Source organism: Chinchilla lanigera, unplaced genomic scaffold (assembly GCF_000276665.1).
Source record: "Chinchilla lanigera isolate Chin_1 unplaced genomic scaffold, ChiLan1.0 scaffold00016, whole genome shotgun sequence".
Classification (NCBI taxonomy): Eukaryota; Metazoa; Chordata; class Mammalia; order Rodentia; family Chinchillidae; genus Chinchilla; species Chinchilla lanigera.
This window is the reverse complement of record NW_004955417.1, coordinates 9,397,371-9,416,680: the sequence shown is the minus strand read 5'-3', so window position 1 is coordinate 9,416,680 and position 19,310 is coordinate 9,397,371. Positions and strand designations below refer to the sequence as shown.

At 30.8% G+C, this 19,310-nt stretch overlaps 1 protein-coding gene across 5 annotated transcripts in view; it reads left to right on the top strand.

Moving 5' to 3' along the window:
- Triqk (triple QxxK/R motif containing) overlaps positions 1-18,955 on the top strand; it is a 53,069-nt gene extending 34,114 nt beyond the window's left edge. For all 5 annotated transcript variants that reach the window (XM_013512848.1, XM_013512847.1, XM_005381782.2 and 2 more), the window contains 2 exons: positions 12,649-12,734; positions 17,886-18,955. In XM_013512848.1, coding sequence (XP_013368302.1) covers positions 12,649-12,734; positions 17,886-17,999 — 200 coding nt within the window. In that variant the 3' untranslated portion in view covers positions 18,000-18,955. The remainder of the gene's footprint in view (positions 1-12,648; positions 12,735-17,885) is intronic.
- Positions 18,956-19,310: the final 355 nt, after the last annotated feature.

The following is a 19,310-nucleotide window of genomic DNA, read 5'->3' as shown; positions in this document are numbered from 1 at the left end:
GCAACTGAAGAGTAGACATATAATTTTGAGTAGAAGTAGAAAGTTAAAAAATTGATACTGAAACAGTGTTTATCTATTTCATAAATATGGCATAAATTTTCATATTTAAATTTTAAAAATACATTAAAAATTCTGATAACCAAAACATGAAAAGTACAAAAACATGTAGAATACATATAGCCAATTAAAATTTTTTATGTGTGTACAACAATCACTGGTGTACAAAATTTTATGTATGTATGCATGTATATATATACACACACATATATATATATATACAAACATGAACAAATAACAAATTAATTTCTTTAGTTAAGCCACTTAAGGAATCATTTCATATAATTACCTCTTTTCTGTATGCTAAGAGCATATAAAATATACATTCTTAACTATTTTTCTATTACATTATTATTATGATCTTCATGCTATGCAATAAATATTTTAGATTTATTCATGCTACGTAACTATAATTTGGTACCCTTTGACCCTCATGTTTCCTTTTTCACTGCTATTAGCCATGATTCTCCTCTCTTTTTCATATATTTGATTTTATTTTCAATTCAAGTACAGTATAAGAGTTCATGTAGTATTTTTGTTTCTGTAATTGATTTATTTCACTTAGCATAATGTCTTCCATAAGGCCCATTCATGTTGGCAAAATCTCCTTTTCTAATGCTGAATGATATCCACATATGTGTATATATATATATATATATGTATATATATGTACATGCATACATTTATATGCATACATGTATAAAGACATATACACATCTATACCTATTATATTGTTACATTATATACTTACTTCCTTGTCATCTGTCAGCAAACACATCCTAGCTACTGTGAATAATGCTGCACTGAACATAGGACTGAAGATATCTCTACAAATTGCTGATTTTCATTCCTTTGGTTATAAACCAAACAGAGGGATTGGAGGGTCTTATGGTAGTTCTACATGTAATATTTTGAGAGACCTCCCCAATATCTTCCAAAATGGTTTCAGCAGCATTATACAGGTTTCTTTCTTCTCCATACCCTCTCCAACACTTCTTATCTTTGTTTTGTTTAATAATAGCTCCTAATGATTGGGAGGTTATAGCTCATTGTGTCTTTATTTGTATTTTCCTATTAATTAGAATAATGGATCACCTTTTCATGAGCTAGTTTGTCATTTTTATGACCTTAGGAAAAGTGTATTCTGATTCTTTGTTTTCTCAGGGGTTGTTTTTTTGCTGCTGAGTTGTGTTCCTTATGTTTCCTGTATTGACTTTCTTAAGTAAGTTGCTGCAAATATTTTCTCCCATTCTGTAGGTTGCTATTTAATTCAAAGTTTTCTATGCTCTGAAGTCTAAGGTAGTCCCACTTGTCTTTTTTTATTTTTTGCTTCTTTGCCTATGCTTTTAGTGTCATATCTAAGAACAATGTCATGAAGCTTATCCCTATGTTTTCTGCTAGAATTTTATAATTTAAGGCCTTATGTTTAAGGCTTTAGCCCATCTGATTTGATTTTTTTGTGTGAGTAGCATAAGAAACTATTTTCATTCTTTTGCAGTTTTCCCAAAACCCCTTGTTAAAATAGTTCTCCTTATCCCATTGTGCAATCTTGGCACCCTCATTGAACATCAGCTGACTATACATATATTGGTTTATTTCCAAACTCTATTCTGTCTCACTGATCCATGTGTCTGATTTCATGTTAATGCCGTACTATTCTGATAACCATGGATTTGCAATATATTTTTGAAATTGGGAAATATGCCTCAAGTTTTCTCTTGCTCAAAATTTCCTTGGCTATTGAAGCCCTTTTATGGTTTTATATGATTTTTAGAATTGTCTTTTCTTCTAACGTAATAAATACCATTAGGATTTGATAGAGACTATATTGACTCTGTAGAAAGGGTTTGGGCGGGTAGAATGAACATTTCAATAATACTAATTCTTCCAGTCTACGAACATGGGATGTTTCCTATTATTGGAATCTGTTATAATTTCTTTTAAAAGGATTTGTTTTTCAATGTACTGTACATGTCTCTTATTTCTTTGGTTAAATTTATTCCTGAGAATTTTGTTCTTTTTTGTTGATGCCATAATTGGGATTTTAAAAAAATTTCTTTTCAGAGAGTTCACTGTCAGTGTATAGAAATACATTTCTATCATTTTTGTGTTGACTTCATGCTATCTGCTACTTTACTGAATTCATTCACTAATTCTAACAGTTTTTTAGTGGAGTCTATAGTGGTTTCTTTATAAAAGATCACACAGTATGTGTAGAGGTGTTTTTGCCTCCTTATTTCCAAACTGAAAGTTTAAAAATTTTTCCTGTTAAATTGATCTAGCTAATAACATGTAGATGAAAATGGTGAGATTGAATATGTTTGCTTTTAAAGGATGTTGAAGCAAATATTCAACAATGTGTTGGAGCAAGTGCTTTCAGTTTAACTTTGAGTACAGTGTTATCTGTTGGTTTATCATATATGTCTTTTATTATGTTGAAATTCATTCTTTCTATACCCAACTTGTTGAGAACTTTTATCATGGGGTGATTTTGAATTTTGTAAGTTATATGATCTGTATTTGTTGAAATGAATATGTTATTTTTATCCTTCATTATGATAGTATACTGTATCATCTCGACTGCTCTCATATGTTAAGCCATCTTTGCATTCCAGCGATAAATACTATTTTGCTATCATGAATGATCTTTTTAACGTGTACTGAATTTGAGTTGCTGATGTTTTGTTGAGGATTTTTGTAACAATGCTCATCAGAAGCATTAGTCAGTAGTTCTGTTTTCTTATGGTGCCTTTTTCTGGCTTTGGAATCCAGTTATGCAGCCTTCAAAAAATGAATTTAGAAAAATTTCTTTTTTGGGACAAATTTAAAGAGGATTGGTATTATTATTTTGCAAATGTTTGGCAAAATGTACCTGTAATGGCATTTGGAACTGGGCTTTCCTTTTTGGAAATTTCTGTTTACTGATTCAGTCTTCTTCTTTGTTATTCACCTTCTTATTATTGATTCATTCTTTCTACATTATATGTTTCTAGAAATACACCCATTTCTCCTAGGTTACCCAGTTTGTTGGCATGTAATTGTTCATATTGATCTCTTACAATCTTTCTCATTTGTGAAATATTTGTATTGTCTGAGCTTTCATTTATGATTTTACTTATTTGAATCTTTGCAATCATTTATGATTTTATTTATTTGAATTTTCTCTCTTTTTTTAGTTTTAAGGATATGTGAACTTTGTCTTTTGTAAAACCTACCCTTGGTCCTGTTAATTTTCTCTATTATTTTTCTATTCCCAATTTCACTTATTTCATCTATGATCTTTGTTATTTCTTTCCTTCCATTAACTTTGTGCTTTATTTGTGGATTTTCTAATTCTTTGTGGTATAAAATTATGCTATTTAATTTTGATTGCTTCTTTTCTACAAGTGTTTATCATAATGAACTTCTCTCTTAGTATTACTGTCTCAGTCTATATTCTGTTGCTATAGCAGAAATGCATGAGACTTGGTAGTATACAAAGGAGAGGGACTTTTCTACTTCATGGTTATGGAGGCTAGTAAGTCCCAAAGCATGGCATTAAAAGTCCTGTCGCTAACAGTATTGGCCACATGGCAAGACAGAGAAACCATATGTCAGGTCGTCTTTCTTCCTGTTCTTATAAAACCACCAGTTCCATCATGGCAGTTCCACCTGATGATATTATATAATTCCAGTTACTTGCTTTATATTCAACTTCCAAGTACTGTCAGCATATGAATTTGGGGATTAAGTTTCAACATGAGTTTTGGAGGGAAAATGACATTCAAACTACTTTTGCTACATTTCAACATTTTGATATATTGTGTTTTCATTTTCATCTGTCTCACAATGTTTTCTAATTTCCCTTTTCATATTTCTTTGACTCAGTGATGGTTTAAAAGTAGTTGATTTCCATAAATTTGTGAATTTTCTCATTTTGCTTTTATTTTTGTTTTTGTTTCATTACATTGTATTCAGAAAAGATATTTTGAGTAGTTTCAAATTTCTTCAATTTGTTAAGACTTGTTTTATGACCTAGCATATGATCTATCCTGGGGAATGTTAGTGGGCACTTTAAAAAATGTATGCTTTATTATTGTTGGATCAAATTTTCAGTGTACAACATTAGGTATATATGGTCTGTAGTTTTGTTCAAATTTGCTGTTTACTTCTTGATTTCTTTCTGGATGGTCTATCCATAGATTACTTTCTAGTTCTCTCTTTAATTTCATAAATTTATATGTGTGTGTTTTGGTCCTTTGACATTGGTTTCGTATGCAGTAAACCCTCCATATCGACAGATTCTACTATGAATTCAATTGAGTACAGATGAAAATGTTTCGGAAAAAGTTACATCTGTACTGAGCATTATGAATTTCTCTGAACAATTCATTATAACAGCTACTTATATATCATTTACGTCATACTAGGTGCTATAGGTAAACTACAGATGATCTGAAGTATAAAAAGAGGATATGTGTAGGTTACATGCAAATACTATGCCATTTTGTATAAGGGACTTGAGCATGCATAGAGCTTGGCGTTTACTGAGGGTCCTGGAAGCATTGCCCTGCAAATACTGCAGAATAAATGTATACATTCATAATTGTTGTATCTCCTTGCTTAGCTAACTCATTTAACATTACATAATCACTTCTGTTGGCTCATATGACAGTTTTCACTTGAAGTCAATTCCTCAGATATAACTGTCCTTGCCTGCTCTTGCTTTGCTTACCAGGTGTGAAATATTCATAAATATGTTTTTCCATTCCTTCAGGCTCAGCCTGTGTGTGTCATTAACTTTTAAGTGAGTCTTGTATTGTCAACATATAATTGGATCTTTTAAAAATACATTCAAGCCACTCTATCTTTTGATTCATGAGTTTAATCTATTTACATTTAAAGTTATTGATACAAAAAGTGTTACTCTTGCATTTTGTTATGTTTTATGTATTTCATAGTCCTTTCTTTTTTCTTGCTAGTTTCCTTTGAAATATGATTTTTATATTGATATAATTAGTTTTTTTTCTTTGTGATTACCATGAAGCTTACATACAACGTAGTAGTATACTGTAAGCTGACAACTTCGCTTGGATGCAAACATTTCTTCACTTTTGTCTCTTCCAGCTGATTTTTAACCTTTTTTCATTTTTTCAGAGCATTTTGTGTATGGTATCAGTTTTCAATATTAAGTTTTCCTCATTTACCCTTGGTATGTAGTCAATCGTGTTTACCTTCCCTCTATGCTTGAAAGGAATAGATATTTCCTAATATTTTGCTGTAATACTAGTTCTATTAATTATGGTTTTTAAATTATTTTGTAGTTATGTTTTAGATGTTATTTTTCAAGAAAGGAAAATTTAAAACACGTAAAGTTTTGCAGTTCTCGCAATTGTTTTCTATCCCTTTTTGCTTTAGATGATTCAAAGCTAGGATTTGGTTGGTTAGCATTTGTAACTTTTTACATTTTATTTCTTCCTTTTCTATTATGATAACCTCCTTATAAAATAATTACAGAGTTTTTTAGTCTTTCTTTTATATTAACATTGGTAAGTCACCTTTTTGTGCAATATTCTAATATTTTTTATTATTCTTTTATTTTTGTCTGTTTTAAAAGAACATTTTCATGTTTTTTGATGTAGAAAAGAATCTTAGGTTTAAGTAAACAAATTAGGTTAAGTAAACAAATTAGGTTTAAGTAAACAAATTTTAAGTAAACAAATGTAAAGGAAAATCTAGACATCCTGAATTTTATTTTGCAGTTTTTAGTGGTAGTGACTTTTTGTTACTAGTCTCCACTCTAACCTTTTTCTAAAAATTTTGGACTATTTGTTTTTATTGTTCTTTAAATTTTAAATTTTCCATTTATTTCATTCATTCTTTCTTTTACACATTTGACCTTATGAAATATATGGTATATCAGTTTTTAACACATGTATTCCTCTTTTTTCCATTTTTCTCATATAATTTTTATTTATATATGAAATTGAAAATTTCTTGAAGGCAGAAGCTTCTTCTAATTGTTTTTTCATCACTGCTGCTATTTTTAGAAGCTATCTTGATGAATGTTTGCTCAAATCAATAAAACAAGTCCTCTAACTCCAAGAAATTAAAATTCAATGTACCTTTTGTGTAATATAGCCAACTTATATTAATCAATTGTTCTGTCATATCTCCTGAAATAATAAGCAATGTCTTTAGCTAAACTGAAAATTTACTCAAATATGTTATAGAACTTTTCTGAAGCTTATGTTTTATTTTCTCTGCTGTTGTTTCTGCTGTTTTCTTTCAGTTTTGTTTAATTATATTGCCAGGCATACCTTGGAAGCAGTTTCTTCAATCTATACTTGGTGTAGTGTTTGTTTGTTTGTTAAGTGCAAACTAAAGCTTGGTACAGTTTATATAGCATCTTCTATTTAACTGCATTTCACCTCCATATAAAAGTTATTCTTTGCTTAGCATTTTTAGTATGTTCTTCTTGGAAATTATTCTATAACTCCTGAGCAACTTGCTAGCTTAACTTTGCAGCAGCACAAACCTTAGTGTTTTATTCTTTATACTATGTTAAATGATTATGTGACTTTTTAATGTATGATTAATGCCAAGCCAGTCTATCCATGCATTGAAAAATGATCATTTGTATGCGTTGTGTTTGTAATATTATTACAGTTTTTAAAATTTGTGTGATATTTTCATTTCTAGGGATTAATTAGAGTTTTGCACTCTATTTTCCAATTTTCAGAATAATTCGTTTGTGCAACTTTCACCTTTTTAGATAATATTTCTTTTCTTTCTATTAGGAAACATAATAATTGCCTACATACATAATTTTACTATGTTGGCAATAAACCACTGGGCCCATTGTTTATTGTTTCCGGTTTTGAATAATTGTATTCTAATAGAACTGATTGATTAATATTATTCATTTTTTGGGAGCATTTGCACTTTTGTTCATCTTGAAGATATCAAAAAGCAGACCATTTGTTTATGGACGTAGAGTTTGTGGTAGGTTTCCTTAAGAATGACTGTTGACGTTTGTTTTATAATGTCTTTCACAGTTGTGTAACTGTAATATAGTAACTAAAATTTGTGTTCATGTCACAGTTGGGAAATTATTTTATATAAAAATGTTATTGCTTTTATATGTAATTCTGATAATGTGAGAAAAGTAAGATTGCAAATAATGTTTTGGCTTTGGAAAAAAAGGATTTAAAGCTGTTGGGAAATTTTTCTAAAAATGTTGAAGGCAATATAAAAGTCTTTACTGTTGATTAACAAATATTATTTGTCAGTATTTTTGCAATGTTGTAAATAACTCATCTTCCAATAATTCATTTGAGTAATTAAATTTAGATTGCAAATTTTTCTTTTCAAATATTTTGACTCTTATCTCTCTGCTTTTCTATTGTATCTTAATTGGTGTGGTCTATATAAATGGACAATAAATTATATATCTTTGTTATAGAGATCAGACAGTGAATAGAACTTGGTATTCATCCCAGACAGAATTATGATTGAATGTATTTGCAAGATTAAAGCACTGAATTTACTTTTTTCTAATTAAAGGCAATTAAAGATTTCCAGACACAAATAAAAGACAATGAATTGAGGAATAAGTGTAGGAGCAAGTCCATTTGCAGGTGAAAAGATGTGCCTTTGAAGCAGAACCAGCTGTATTTTCATTGAAAGAATAACAGTTTAGAAAGCTTTTCTGCATGTGCTTGCTTGATAGCATAATGTACTCATAAGCAGCTTATGCAGTATTCAGAAAATAACAGTGCATTAATTTTTAAAGCAGCAAAGGCGGAGGAAGAGCAGTGCTGCCACAAGATGATAATGAATGTGGCCAGTGTAAAGTTGACTATTGAGAAAGGAAAAAAAACAGTGACCTTCTGAAAAATGAACATTTATAAAACAATACCCAGATATTCACATGATAATGAGCTTGAGCAGCAATATCCACAAAGGGCAAAGGTGTAGTCTAGTTTCTGGGGGAAGGTATAGAACTGAACAGAAAAGAGCCCAAAACCAATGTATCCATTCTTTTATTAAACTAAAGAAACTCCTGTGTAAAACAATGCCATAGGCAAAGCTATTTCTTTATATATGAAATAGTTCCTGACATAAATATAGATTTTATATTGAATTAAGGTGAGTATACAGATTGCTTTATCATTTCCTTAAATAATGTAACATAAGGAGTGATAAAGAATAGTGAGGTACTAAAATGTTTATGATATTTAGCTATGTCTTATATCTATTTAAATATATGGTTCTTTAGAGGAACAGCGCTCATGCTTAAATAAGTTTTAATCTTACTAAATAATACATAAGCAAATGAACTTTTAACAGAGAAAAATCTACTGGGTGGAAATTATAACTTAAAATGGCTTTTAAAAGTATTTTGTTTAAGGAACATGTACTAAAGATTTTCTGCAAAATAAAAATTATGAATATTTTTGTTGCTCTTTGCTATTAAAAAATCCAGACTTACGTTTTAAGTTCCTTTGCATTAATATCTATCTTTTAATTATTATTGTGCTATTTTATACATTTCCTTGAATTTTTATTTCTATTTATTTATTTTATTAGTGCATATTCGTAATCCGTAATGACTGTATATATTGTGGGGAATTCCTGTCTAAAACTTGAAGCAGAAATTTCTGCTGTGTATCATGTGTTTTTAAGTGTATATTTGTAATCTATTGTATATTTAACAGATGAAAATAGAGGCAGTATTGTTTGGTTTGTTTAAATCTCTTGAATTAGAAACTCTACATATAACATTGAAAGAATCTTAAGTTATATGTAATTGGAAAAAAACTGATAGGTAATCTTTAAGTGCATGATAATGATTTAAATGATCCTAGGGAAAAGAGTTCATATCCATTTTACTCTGCTCTTAGTTTTATAATATGTAAGTGAGAGGTGGAAATAGTCATGAGTCTGGAGAAGAAACAAGAAATGGACACTGATGATAGGAAGAGAAAATCATTGAAGGTCAAAGCTCCAGTTTAAGTCAAGCCTTCCTACAATTCTTACTTGTCCTTGTTCAGTAGAACCCCTGTGTGTCTCTGTTTCTTTCTCTCTGTCTCTGCCTGTCTCTCTGTCTGTGCCTCTCTTTCTGTCTCTGTCTCTGGCTCTGTCTCTGTCTCTGTCTCTGGCTCTGGCTCTGCCCCTGGCTCTGGCTCTGTCCGTCCCTCCATCCCTCGCTCTCTCTCTCATTCAGAATTGGATTTCTGTCATTTAAAATGAAAATCCTGAGGAGCATCTCTGGATCTCTCCAGTATCCTCAGCAACTAACCAGATACCTGTCCCCACGAAGACTGAATTGTTGTTACGATTCTCTACGTTCAGGTGATCTTAAGAGACAGTCTTGTTCTTTTTGTTTGTTTTGGTTCTAGTTTGATCCAGCCTAAAGGGAGAGGAAAAAACATTTTAAAAATTTTGATAATGGTGACTTTAAAGGGAAATTGGTTGTGTAGGGCAAATAGTTATTGCTTTCTAGGACCACATGACAAAGTAGAGGTCTTGGGCATCACTCTCAGTTCTCTAGCTGGTCTTAGCAGTTGTAATTTGTGGCTTCCCTCTTCCTGTATTATTCCAGACCTTCTTGTCTCTTATAATCATCTTAGTTTGCTGAAGGTCTTTGCCTTTAAAGTATACCAAAATCTTCAGTTTTGAAAATTTTAAGCCCTTGGTTATTATTCTAAAGTTAGGTGGAAATATCATTACATTCTAGGATTGGCCACAGTTTTTACCCCTAAGGGCTCTCTGATACTTCCCATATTTCTTTAAACATTTATTTTGTGTCACTAAGGCTTGATAATAAGCATAGTTCATAATGGCTAATGCTTTGACTGCCCGTTTTTCCTGTTTGCCTATGGGCATGAAAAAAATCTAAACTGACTAGGCAACTAGCTCAGCTTCCCAATTTGGAGAACTAATATTGTGTGTGTGTTTTTTTTTATTATATGACTTCTCTATTATTATGTAAACTGCATAATAATGTATACAACTCAGACTTTGACTACCAAGAGGATTTACCTTTTTCATAGTCTTTTGAGGTCATCTTCAAGGATAGCAATAATAACATAACAATCTAATTTCAGGTGTTTTCAGAATATTATAAAGACCCATCTATAAAGACTTTTTAATATTAAAATGATGCATCCAACTTTAAAAACAGTTTTAAACTAGATAATCCCCAACTCACGACCAGTTGCTCAGACCTGAGGGTAAGAGCTGTTACTTGCTGAAGACAGTATGGCTCTGCATTTATGTTTGTGTATGTTTCCTGGATGAAAGAACTCAGAAGGCAAGGACTTCTGTATTTTACATTTTTTCAGTCGTGTGGACATAGGTATCTGTCTTGAAGGCATAAAATATTTTATGTTGAAACCTTGTTGGGGAACTAAAAAGATACAGGTTCTGTTCCAAAGACATTAACAGATGCCATCTAAGTGTTTTCACTCAATAGAGTGAAACCAAATTTTACAGTATATATACTTTGGATATCATAGTCTCCAAGGTGAATGCTAAATTAGGAATAGATGCACAGTTTGGAAAAGTACCAAGTGTATAATAATTTTAATATCATCTATTATAAATACAGTTTCAAATGTTTATATTAGCTTTAATATAAATCTAGAAGAATTCTCTAAGAAGATACAGGCGTTGAATTGAAATAGAGTTCATTGTTCACCAATAATTATGTGGTTTTTTGAAACAGAGTGATAAATTCTTACTTTAGCATTGATTCTTACAATTATATGTGAGACTTTTCTGACAGAGACATAAGCCAAAATGTTGCATGTTTGTATGAAGAATATTTTGGTCAAGATAATACTTTTATTTATTTTCTTCTCCATTGCACTCAGATTATTATAGGACATATACTGGATAAAATAAGAAATAACTTTTTGGCTTCAAATATATGATGTTCAAATTTCTTTTTAGATTTCCTTTAGAAACTTGCTTTGTAACCCTGAGTGGAAGCATTTGATGTGTTACCACTTTCATGGTTCTGAACTGTTTATATCTCAGCAGGAATAATGACATGAATAACTTGACTGTTGAGATGTGAAATCAGAGTGAACACTTGTCAAGGTTTTTTCAGCAAAATTGAATGTTGCTAATTTAAAGTGAGCCAGAGTAATCCTGTTTTGCATAATATACATTCCATGTTTTAAATTTAGATCATTTGATCTGTATTTTTACAATTGGCTCATTTCTGGATCATTAAATCCTATTATCAAATAATATTTATTAAGCTTCTCCTTGCAGATTCAGAATAACTTCTATAAAATAACAGTTAAGAAAGGAGCATATACCCTTTTCTTAAAAAATAATACATAGCTCTCCTGCCAAAAACTTGCATGTGTATAATGAACACAGGTATACCATTTCTACATTATTTCCAATCATTTGACTCATTTCTTTCTGCCAGTTTTAATTCTAAAAATCTAAATGAAATTATAAAGCTACTTTTGAATCATTACCAGAAATATTGAGAAACAAATTTATTGCCCATGAAATTTTTATGACATTCTTTAGATCAACTGCTTTTCAGTTTATTTAATGTGAGGAAGATGTGGAAATGAAAGTTAGAAATTGTATTATCCAGATAAAAGAAAGCTATGCTAATATTATAAAAGAACTGATCATTGAAAAGAAAGGTAATGAAAGCAACAAGAAGGCAAAATAATAGTAGGAAGTAACCAGAGCAATTATGTAGGCATGTAAACTGCTACTCAGAATAACAATATACTATAATGTTTGAAGCTTTTGCCTCAGTTCCGAGTTAAGAGTTTAGTTATCAAAAAAACATACTATTGTAGTTAATGCTTTCGTTGCTAAATCTGTTTTTTCCCCAGGCCGTACAATACCTCTTTTTCAGCTCATTGGTGGGGCCACCAGATGGTATATCAACAAAATAAACTTTGTGACACTAACTCAGTTTTGTTCATTTTGGGCTGTGAAGTGTGGTAGCAATGATTAGGACTAATATGTACATGTAGGTCTGCTACATCTTTTATCTAGTAATATTTATTCTGTTCTCTATTAAGAGGAAACAAAAGTTAAATACATATTTTCCTAATGAATTTAGGGGACTAACAGTTAATTATTTAAAGATTCCTTGTTTAGTCTCTTAGAGAAAACTAGAGAATATTTCTCAAATTGATTATTTGAATACTTAATGAACCCATGATAAATTTATAGTGAACTATTACTCTTCAATTGTGAAGACAAAGTTAACTTTACCTGTCAGGATATTACATATACTCATTTATTTATACATTTGTTTTCAAATGCTTCCACAAGGCTTATTCTTTTTATCATAAACTTATTCTCTAAAATAAATTATAGTCTTTTTTTTTACATTCATTGCCTGTCACATCAAAGATATCTGTCAGAATCTTCTTCCTGAAAATGGAAAAGAGTAGAAGTTGACCTTTGGGTGACAAGTTTATGATTATCACATGAGGAAACTGCTTTGCAACTTTGTATCCCTGTTTTACTCTATTTAAACATTCTTTGGCATTTCTGATGAGTGTTGAACTTGAATTATGTATAAGCATAACTCATTGTCTGAAACTATTTTTTTTTTAGGTAAACAAGATTATAAAAAAACCAAGCCTATTTTACGGGCAACCAAATTAAAAGCAGAAGCTAAGAAAACAGCAATAGGCATAAAGGTAGGCCTCTACTTGATAAGTTTGTCATTTGATATGTGTGTGCCATTTCGTTTTCTAAAACTGGGTTGCATAAATGTTAAGTTCTAAATGCTTTTGACATTTCAAGATCTAAATAGAATCCTAGAATTGAAGGTTTTTGAACAGAATTTACTTAATGGAAAATATCCTTTCTATGCTGAGATTTTGAGGGGCCTTAAAATGAAACAGTGTTACCTACTAAGACCAGTTATACCTAAAGTCATAATTTATTTTTCTAGTGCTACTATGTATATTGTTCAAACATTTCAATAATGTATATGGCTTTGGTAAAAAAATATTTAATTTTCAATGAATTTGACCTTCTAGTTGCTTAAGTTATAGTTATAATTGTATGTACTTAGATTATCAATGCATGCAGTTTTACTCAGTTTTGATATTGTTGCTGATGAAATTTTAATGGCATCTCCCAAACCTGTCCTTTCAGAAAACAAGTGTTTTTCTACTTAAAAAGGGTAAATGCATCCGCGAATGACATTGGCAGGTATTAATTCATTGTGCTTGTTCACTACACAAAATGACATTTACATTATTACCCATATCATCTTTTTTTGGCGAATATTTAGAATTTAAGTAAACTAAGTAGAAAAACTAGATTGGCAGCCTTGCTGCAAAATGTGTAAAATAAAAATGACCAGTACATATATTTTATTTAAATATTAAAATGTTAAAATGGGATTTTGCTTTGTATCTGGCAGATGAAAAATCAATTTTTCTAAGTTATAGCTCATAGCAAATGCCAAGGTATTACTACCAAGCTGTAACAGCTGCTGGCTTGCCAGATGATGTATTTGGTTGCCTTCCAGAATTTGCTATTATGATCGCGAAACACTGCCTTCTTTCTCCCTCCAATTGCTGATTTTGATCAAGCATTGCCGAATGACGTGGTATGTTTTCACAACACAATCTCCTCAGTGAGCACTGTGTGTCAGTTTTTAAATGAAAAAAAAAAAAAAATTACCTCTTTGTTTGAAAGACAGATTTATCTCTTGAAGGTTTTTTTCTTAAGCTTATATGAAATTTCGTTAATCTTGTAAAATATTTCAATGACATGACAAAAAATACTTAGTTTTTAAAAAATTTGTCATTCAGTTACATACTTATTGTCTTTTATAATAAGAGCATTTTTTGTCATTGTCCTCTAAGGCAATTTGTCACTTCATTTTGTCTTTCAGAGTGTGCTGGGTTTTCTGTTTGTTTAATGAGCAGTTGTATGTTAGGATTTGAAAAATAATCCGGTCATTCATTTACATAATGCCCTTTGCACACATCATTTTTTATTTGTTCCTATGTTTTTTGTTACGGCTTTAATTTATAGAAATAATTATTTTCCCAAAATGAAATAAAATTTACCTTATAGTGCAGTTATCTAATTTCTCCTTAAAAACAATGTAGAATTTATCTTTTTATGGCAGAATTTTTCTTATAATTCCTTTACAATTTAAGCTCTATACAGAAAAGTTCTAACTGATAGAACCCAGCTCCTTTTAAATAAGCTAGCACATCATTTTGATTTGTAAGCTTGTGGGAGAAAAAAGACCTTGACTTTAAATATTGTTTACTTTGCTTGAAAATTTATGTGAAGAGCCCATTAAGATGATATGAAACTTTTTAAAATCAGAACCGTGAGGTGTTTTACATTTCAAATCTGGCATACTAATTAGTTTGCCCTGTCAAACTTTGATTGCCTTGTCATTTTGGCATAGGACTTTAAATAACGAAGTTTCTTTCAGCAATTGCCATTTAATGCTTTTTAATTTCCCTAGTGAGTGATTTTATCCATATTGATAATGTCAGAGAAGCAACTAAGGACTAATGAACATCAAATATATTTGACTCTTATCTAGTTGATACAGAATGACCATAATATTGTACAGTTTTATCACTTTACTTCTTATTCTTTTGAATGAATCGTAGTTATGCTCATCAAGTAATTTAAATGTACAGAGACTACGAACAGGTGCATAGAACAGAAAAATAACACCAATGAAACAACGTTGCACGTATGATTAGGAGGCCTAGGATCATATCCCTTCTGACCCTCAGTGTTGCCATGATATCCCTGAAGTCTAAGCTGCCACATTTTTTAAATGGGGATTATCTCATTTACCACCTAATGTTGTCAGGAAACAGAAAGGTTTGAGCTTCAAACTTATTGCATGGAAGTCATTGTGAATTGTTAACTGATCAAGAAAATATTTGTTACAATTTCTAGTATATAAATCAGATTTCCCTCAAGTATTTGTCAATGGCTTTCCCTTGTTTCAGTTACTTTTACATTGTGTGGCTGTGTTATATATTACAAAATGTTCTCAGATTTCTGTAGGAGTAGTTTCATGACCTTAATTTGGTAAAGTTTTAAAAGCATTATATAATTTTAAAATGCTTTGCATAGAGAGCATATAAATATTTCTCAATTCATTATTTATTTGGAAATTACTGTAAGCATTGCAATATAGTAGAATCTATGGAAAGAAGAATGAGTCAGACATGATTGTCTTGGAAGAACTTGCACAAGAAATCACTTTCAGATTTAATTGCCATAGTAAATCTATAATATAATTGAGAAACCATAAGCTAGAGAAATGAACAATTTATATAACAGGACACTCAAAATCTTCCAGTGCTTTTTTAAAATGTATTATTAGTAATAGAAGATGTTTAAGGGTGAAAGTAAGCAATTCCATTATAAGATATGAATAGATTGTATTAAGTATAGAAGTAGTTTCTGAGTTGTTTTATTTCTTGTATCTTACAAATATAATGTCATTATTTATGAAATACTAATGTAGTGAGTGTTACCTGAGAAATATTTGCATAACTAAGTTTTCTGTTTAGTTGATGTTAAATTAGATTCTTTTGTGAGAATGGTGACTGCTGTTGATCAGTTTTGTTTGCGTGACTAAATTGTTCAAGAATTCACATATCGTTTTCCAGCATTCAAAAGGAAAAGGATATAGATTTGATAATTTATTTTTAAAAGGTTCATTTGAAAGATATAATAAAAGGAATAGGGGTCTCAGGTTTAGTTTTCTTACATAAATTAAGAATTCAATGTTAATCAGATCCTGCCAACAACCACTTGGGATGTGTGGCTTGAAATGTTATGATTGCTGTTTTTTGGTTGTTTCTGATTTAATGTTAAAATTGGCCCAGAGGCAGGAGCATCATAAATACTTACAGGTGTCTAAATCATGGTTAGTGTCACCAACATCCTGAAAGAATTATTTTCAAAGTTTACCACTGTTTGAATACTCCACACATTCGGCCTCCATAACACTTGTCTCCTCACCAAAATAGAGACATTTTGAGGGGACCTGTTTGTTACATCTCTCCATCTGACGCTTATACTAATCATTTGCATGCTGTATATTATATGCAGACATAATTGGATAATGGACAGTTGAAAGTTGTATCCTATGAATATTCTCTTTTTCCTACCCTTAAAATTGTTTTCCATGCCTCTGATGTTCTCAGAGTGTACAAGGAACATAGTACAGAATTGCTTTAAGGACAAAAATTGAAAAGCAGCCATTAAAGTTGATTATCAGTAAGACGAGAAGCAAGGTCTCCACTCAAGAATAAAAACTTTATTTTTTGCATTAAGCTTTGGCGAATGGTGACTGCTGTTGATCAGTTTTGTTGTCCACTATACAGAACAGATGGAGTTTGCAGTTGTGTGTCACTTGTTTATTACATCCTCTTAAAATTAGTAGCTGTGTAACCAGATGGGTCTGGGCGCACAGCTGTGGATATAAGAAAATAAATGAAACCTGTCTGATGCTGCCATGCCCTTTTGAGATACTAAAGTGTTCCAATTGTAACAAAGAGAAACTCACTTTCATTTGACATTTTATTGATATATTAGATTTTAAAAATCAGGTCTTACAAAAATGGTTAACACTGAGTTTTTCAACCCTATCACTTTTATTAATATTTATTTTCATAGTTTAGGTAGCTATTTAAAATGAATTACAAAGTTAAAGAATTAGTATAAAATATATATTTGTAATTTCACTGTTTTAGTAGAAATTCAATGTTGAGCATGATCCAAGTTTATTTTAATGTTTTTCAAGTTTATTAGGTGGCAGATGTTGACCTATTTATTGTATATTCTTACAAAATATAAAATGTATCCATGTGATTGCAAATTCATTGCTTCCCATACAGCAATGCCAGGTCAGTGATGAGATACACAAGTGAAAAGCAGAACAAAATATTAGGTCCATTAGGGTATTGCACTGGCAGCCTGTGCTTCTCTTCTATTTACCAAACGGTATGTTAATATTGAGAAAGTTTATATATTTATACACACACAGACCTATATAAACACACACATACATATATACTTTTGAGAGATAATATGATTGTATCATAATCTGTGTGGTAAAACTTTTAGTCATTCTAATATAGTTGATTAATCTAATCCACATCAGATTACTAAATGAAATAGCCAGTCCCATCCTTCACAGATGTGATAAATTGTACTATATTATGCTTTCTGAGCTGAGAACTCATTTTTTTCTCCTCCATATGTAAGGTATAGAATTTAGGATTTAAAGATTAGTGCTTGAACAAAGTAATATTTAATGAGGATGTATGCAGAGACATAATCTAAAACTGGTTATTTATAGTAAATGTTTTTCTCACTTGAAATGGAATGATAAGTATTTTTACCAATCTATCCAAATGCTATCACTTAATAACAAGTGTATTATGGAAGGAAAAAGTGAAATTAAGCATTCTCAAATACACAACAAATAAACTGTGTAGTTGCAGACTACATTGCATTTGTCTTCCATTTTGTTATCCAAACTTAAATTATATTAAAGCAACAAATTTCAGTTACACCATTGGAAAAAAACTAAATTAATTAAAAGTATAATACGGATGACACACCCACTGATGTACTTTCAATTGCAATGGGTATTGTCACTGACGAAACAAATTTATTTAATGGCAAAAAGGTATAAAACAAAAGGAATGGAATTATTAGTTTCAGATTATTCACTCTGTCTCTACTATAGAGTAATATGGTTATTTTATCTTATGATACTGATGATAATATCCTGTCTTTCTTCATCATTTTCAAGTCTGCTTTTCTTTCTTTCCCAGGAAGTTGGCCTTGTGCTTGCAGCTATATTGGCCCTCCTGCTGGCTTTCTATGCTTTCTTTTACCTCAGGCTGTCCGTGGATGTTGATCCTGATCTGGACCCACGTGAAGATTAGCTGAGCAGCAGTCGTTGCAGGAAAGAACGATAGTTTTTTAAAAGCACCTTTTGGTACCAGTGCTTTCTGAAGTACTGAAACTACAACATGTTGAATGTTTTATTCTGTTTTATTTCAGTTTCCAAAAATGTCTTTTTAAATAATTGTATATCAAGAAAGGAACTTCACCTAGCAATGTTGTGTAGTATACGCTGCCAGATGCTTTTATAAATCTTCCTGCTTTGACAGATACCCTGTCTATTTTGTATTCAGATAAGATGAATAACTGATTCTAAATTCTTCAGATTTCTTACCACATATATGGACATAACTGATACACATACAGATTACCAAATCTAGTTTTGTTCTGTAAACCTTACAAGTAAAAGTACAGAGCTTAGAAACTCACATGCAGATTTAAGAAGGAACAAAAATGTTTCATTTCACAAAGAAGCTCCGCTTCTCTCCAGACATATTTTATATCATTAGCGAGACTATCTGCACATACATCTACGGTAATCTTGTTCCTTCTTTGCCAACTGTTCAGTGCACATGTGCTTCATCAGAAATGGCACCTGGATGACAGAAGCTCAAAGAGTCACATATGTCTCTCAAATAGAGTCCCTTTCCTCCGGGCTGTCTGAACTGGTGTAAATAGAAAGTTCAGTTGATCTTGATTTTAATTAACTTATTACTCTATTAATATAAACTTGGAATTCTATTTTAATTATGTTGTTCTGGCTACCTGCAGTATCAGTTTACCCCTCTTGTTAGGGAGCTATGTAACAATCTGTCATTTAATAGTGCAGTCTTTTTCACACCACAGAAAGAGCAGAAGTCTTAGCTCACAATCTTTTCCTTGAGTTGTGCCCTGAATCTGAACAATACAGAGTTGCTTTGCAAAATTACATTTTGTTTCTTGAGAGGTAATCCATTAGAACACTTTAAAAGCTAGAAAAATAAATAATAGAAGAAAATATATGTCTCCTATTACTCTCCTATGTAATTTTCAGTTTATATAGTTTTCAATGCATTTTTCATTTGTTGGAGCATAATGAGTAGGACATTTAATATTTTATTGGTAATGAAATTATAGTAGATTTTTAAAACACATGAACGCGTAGAACTTAGAAATTTGGAAAATATCTGGTCAAAAAAAGTGTTTAGCTATTACAATATATACATATGTATAGAAAATGGATAGTGTGAAATATATGCACAAAGAAATGTTTTATAATGTGTATATTGTATTTATGAAGAAAAATAAAAGTTAAGATTGCTTCCATACTGGCTAAGGGACAAAAGCTTTGATAAATACCCTAGAAGTTTATA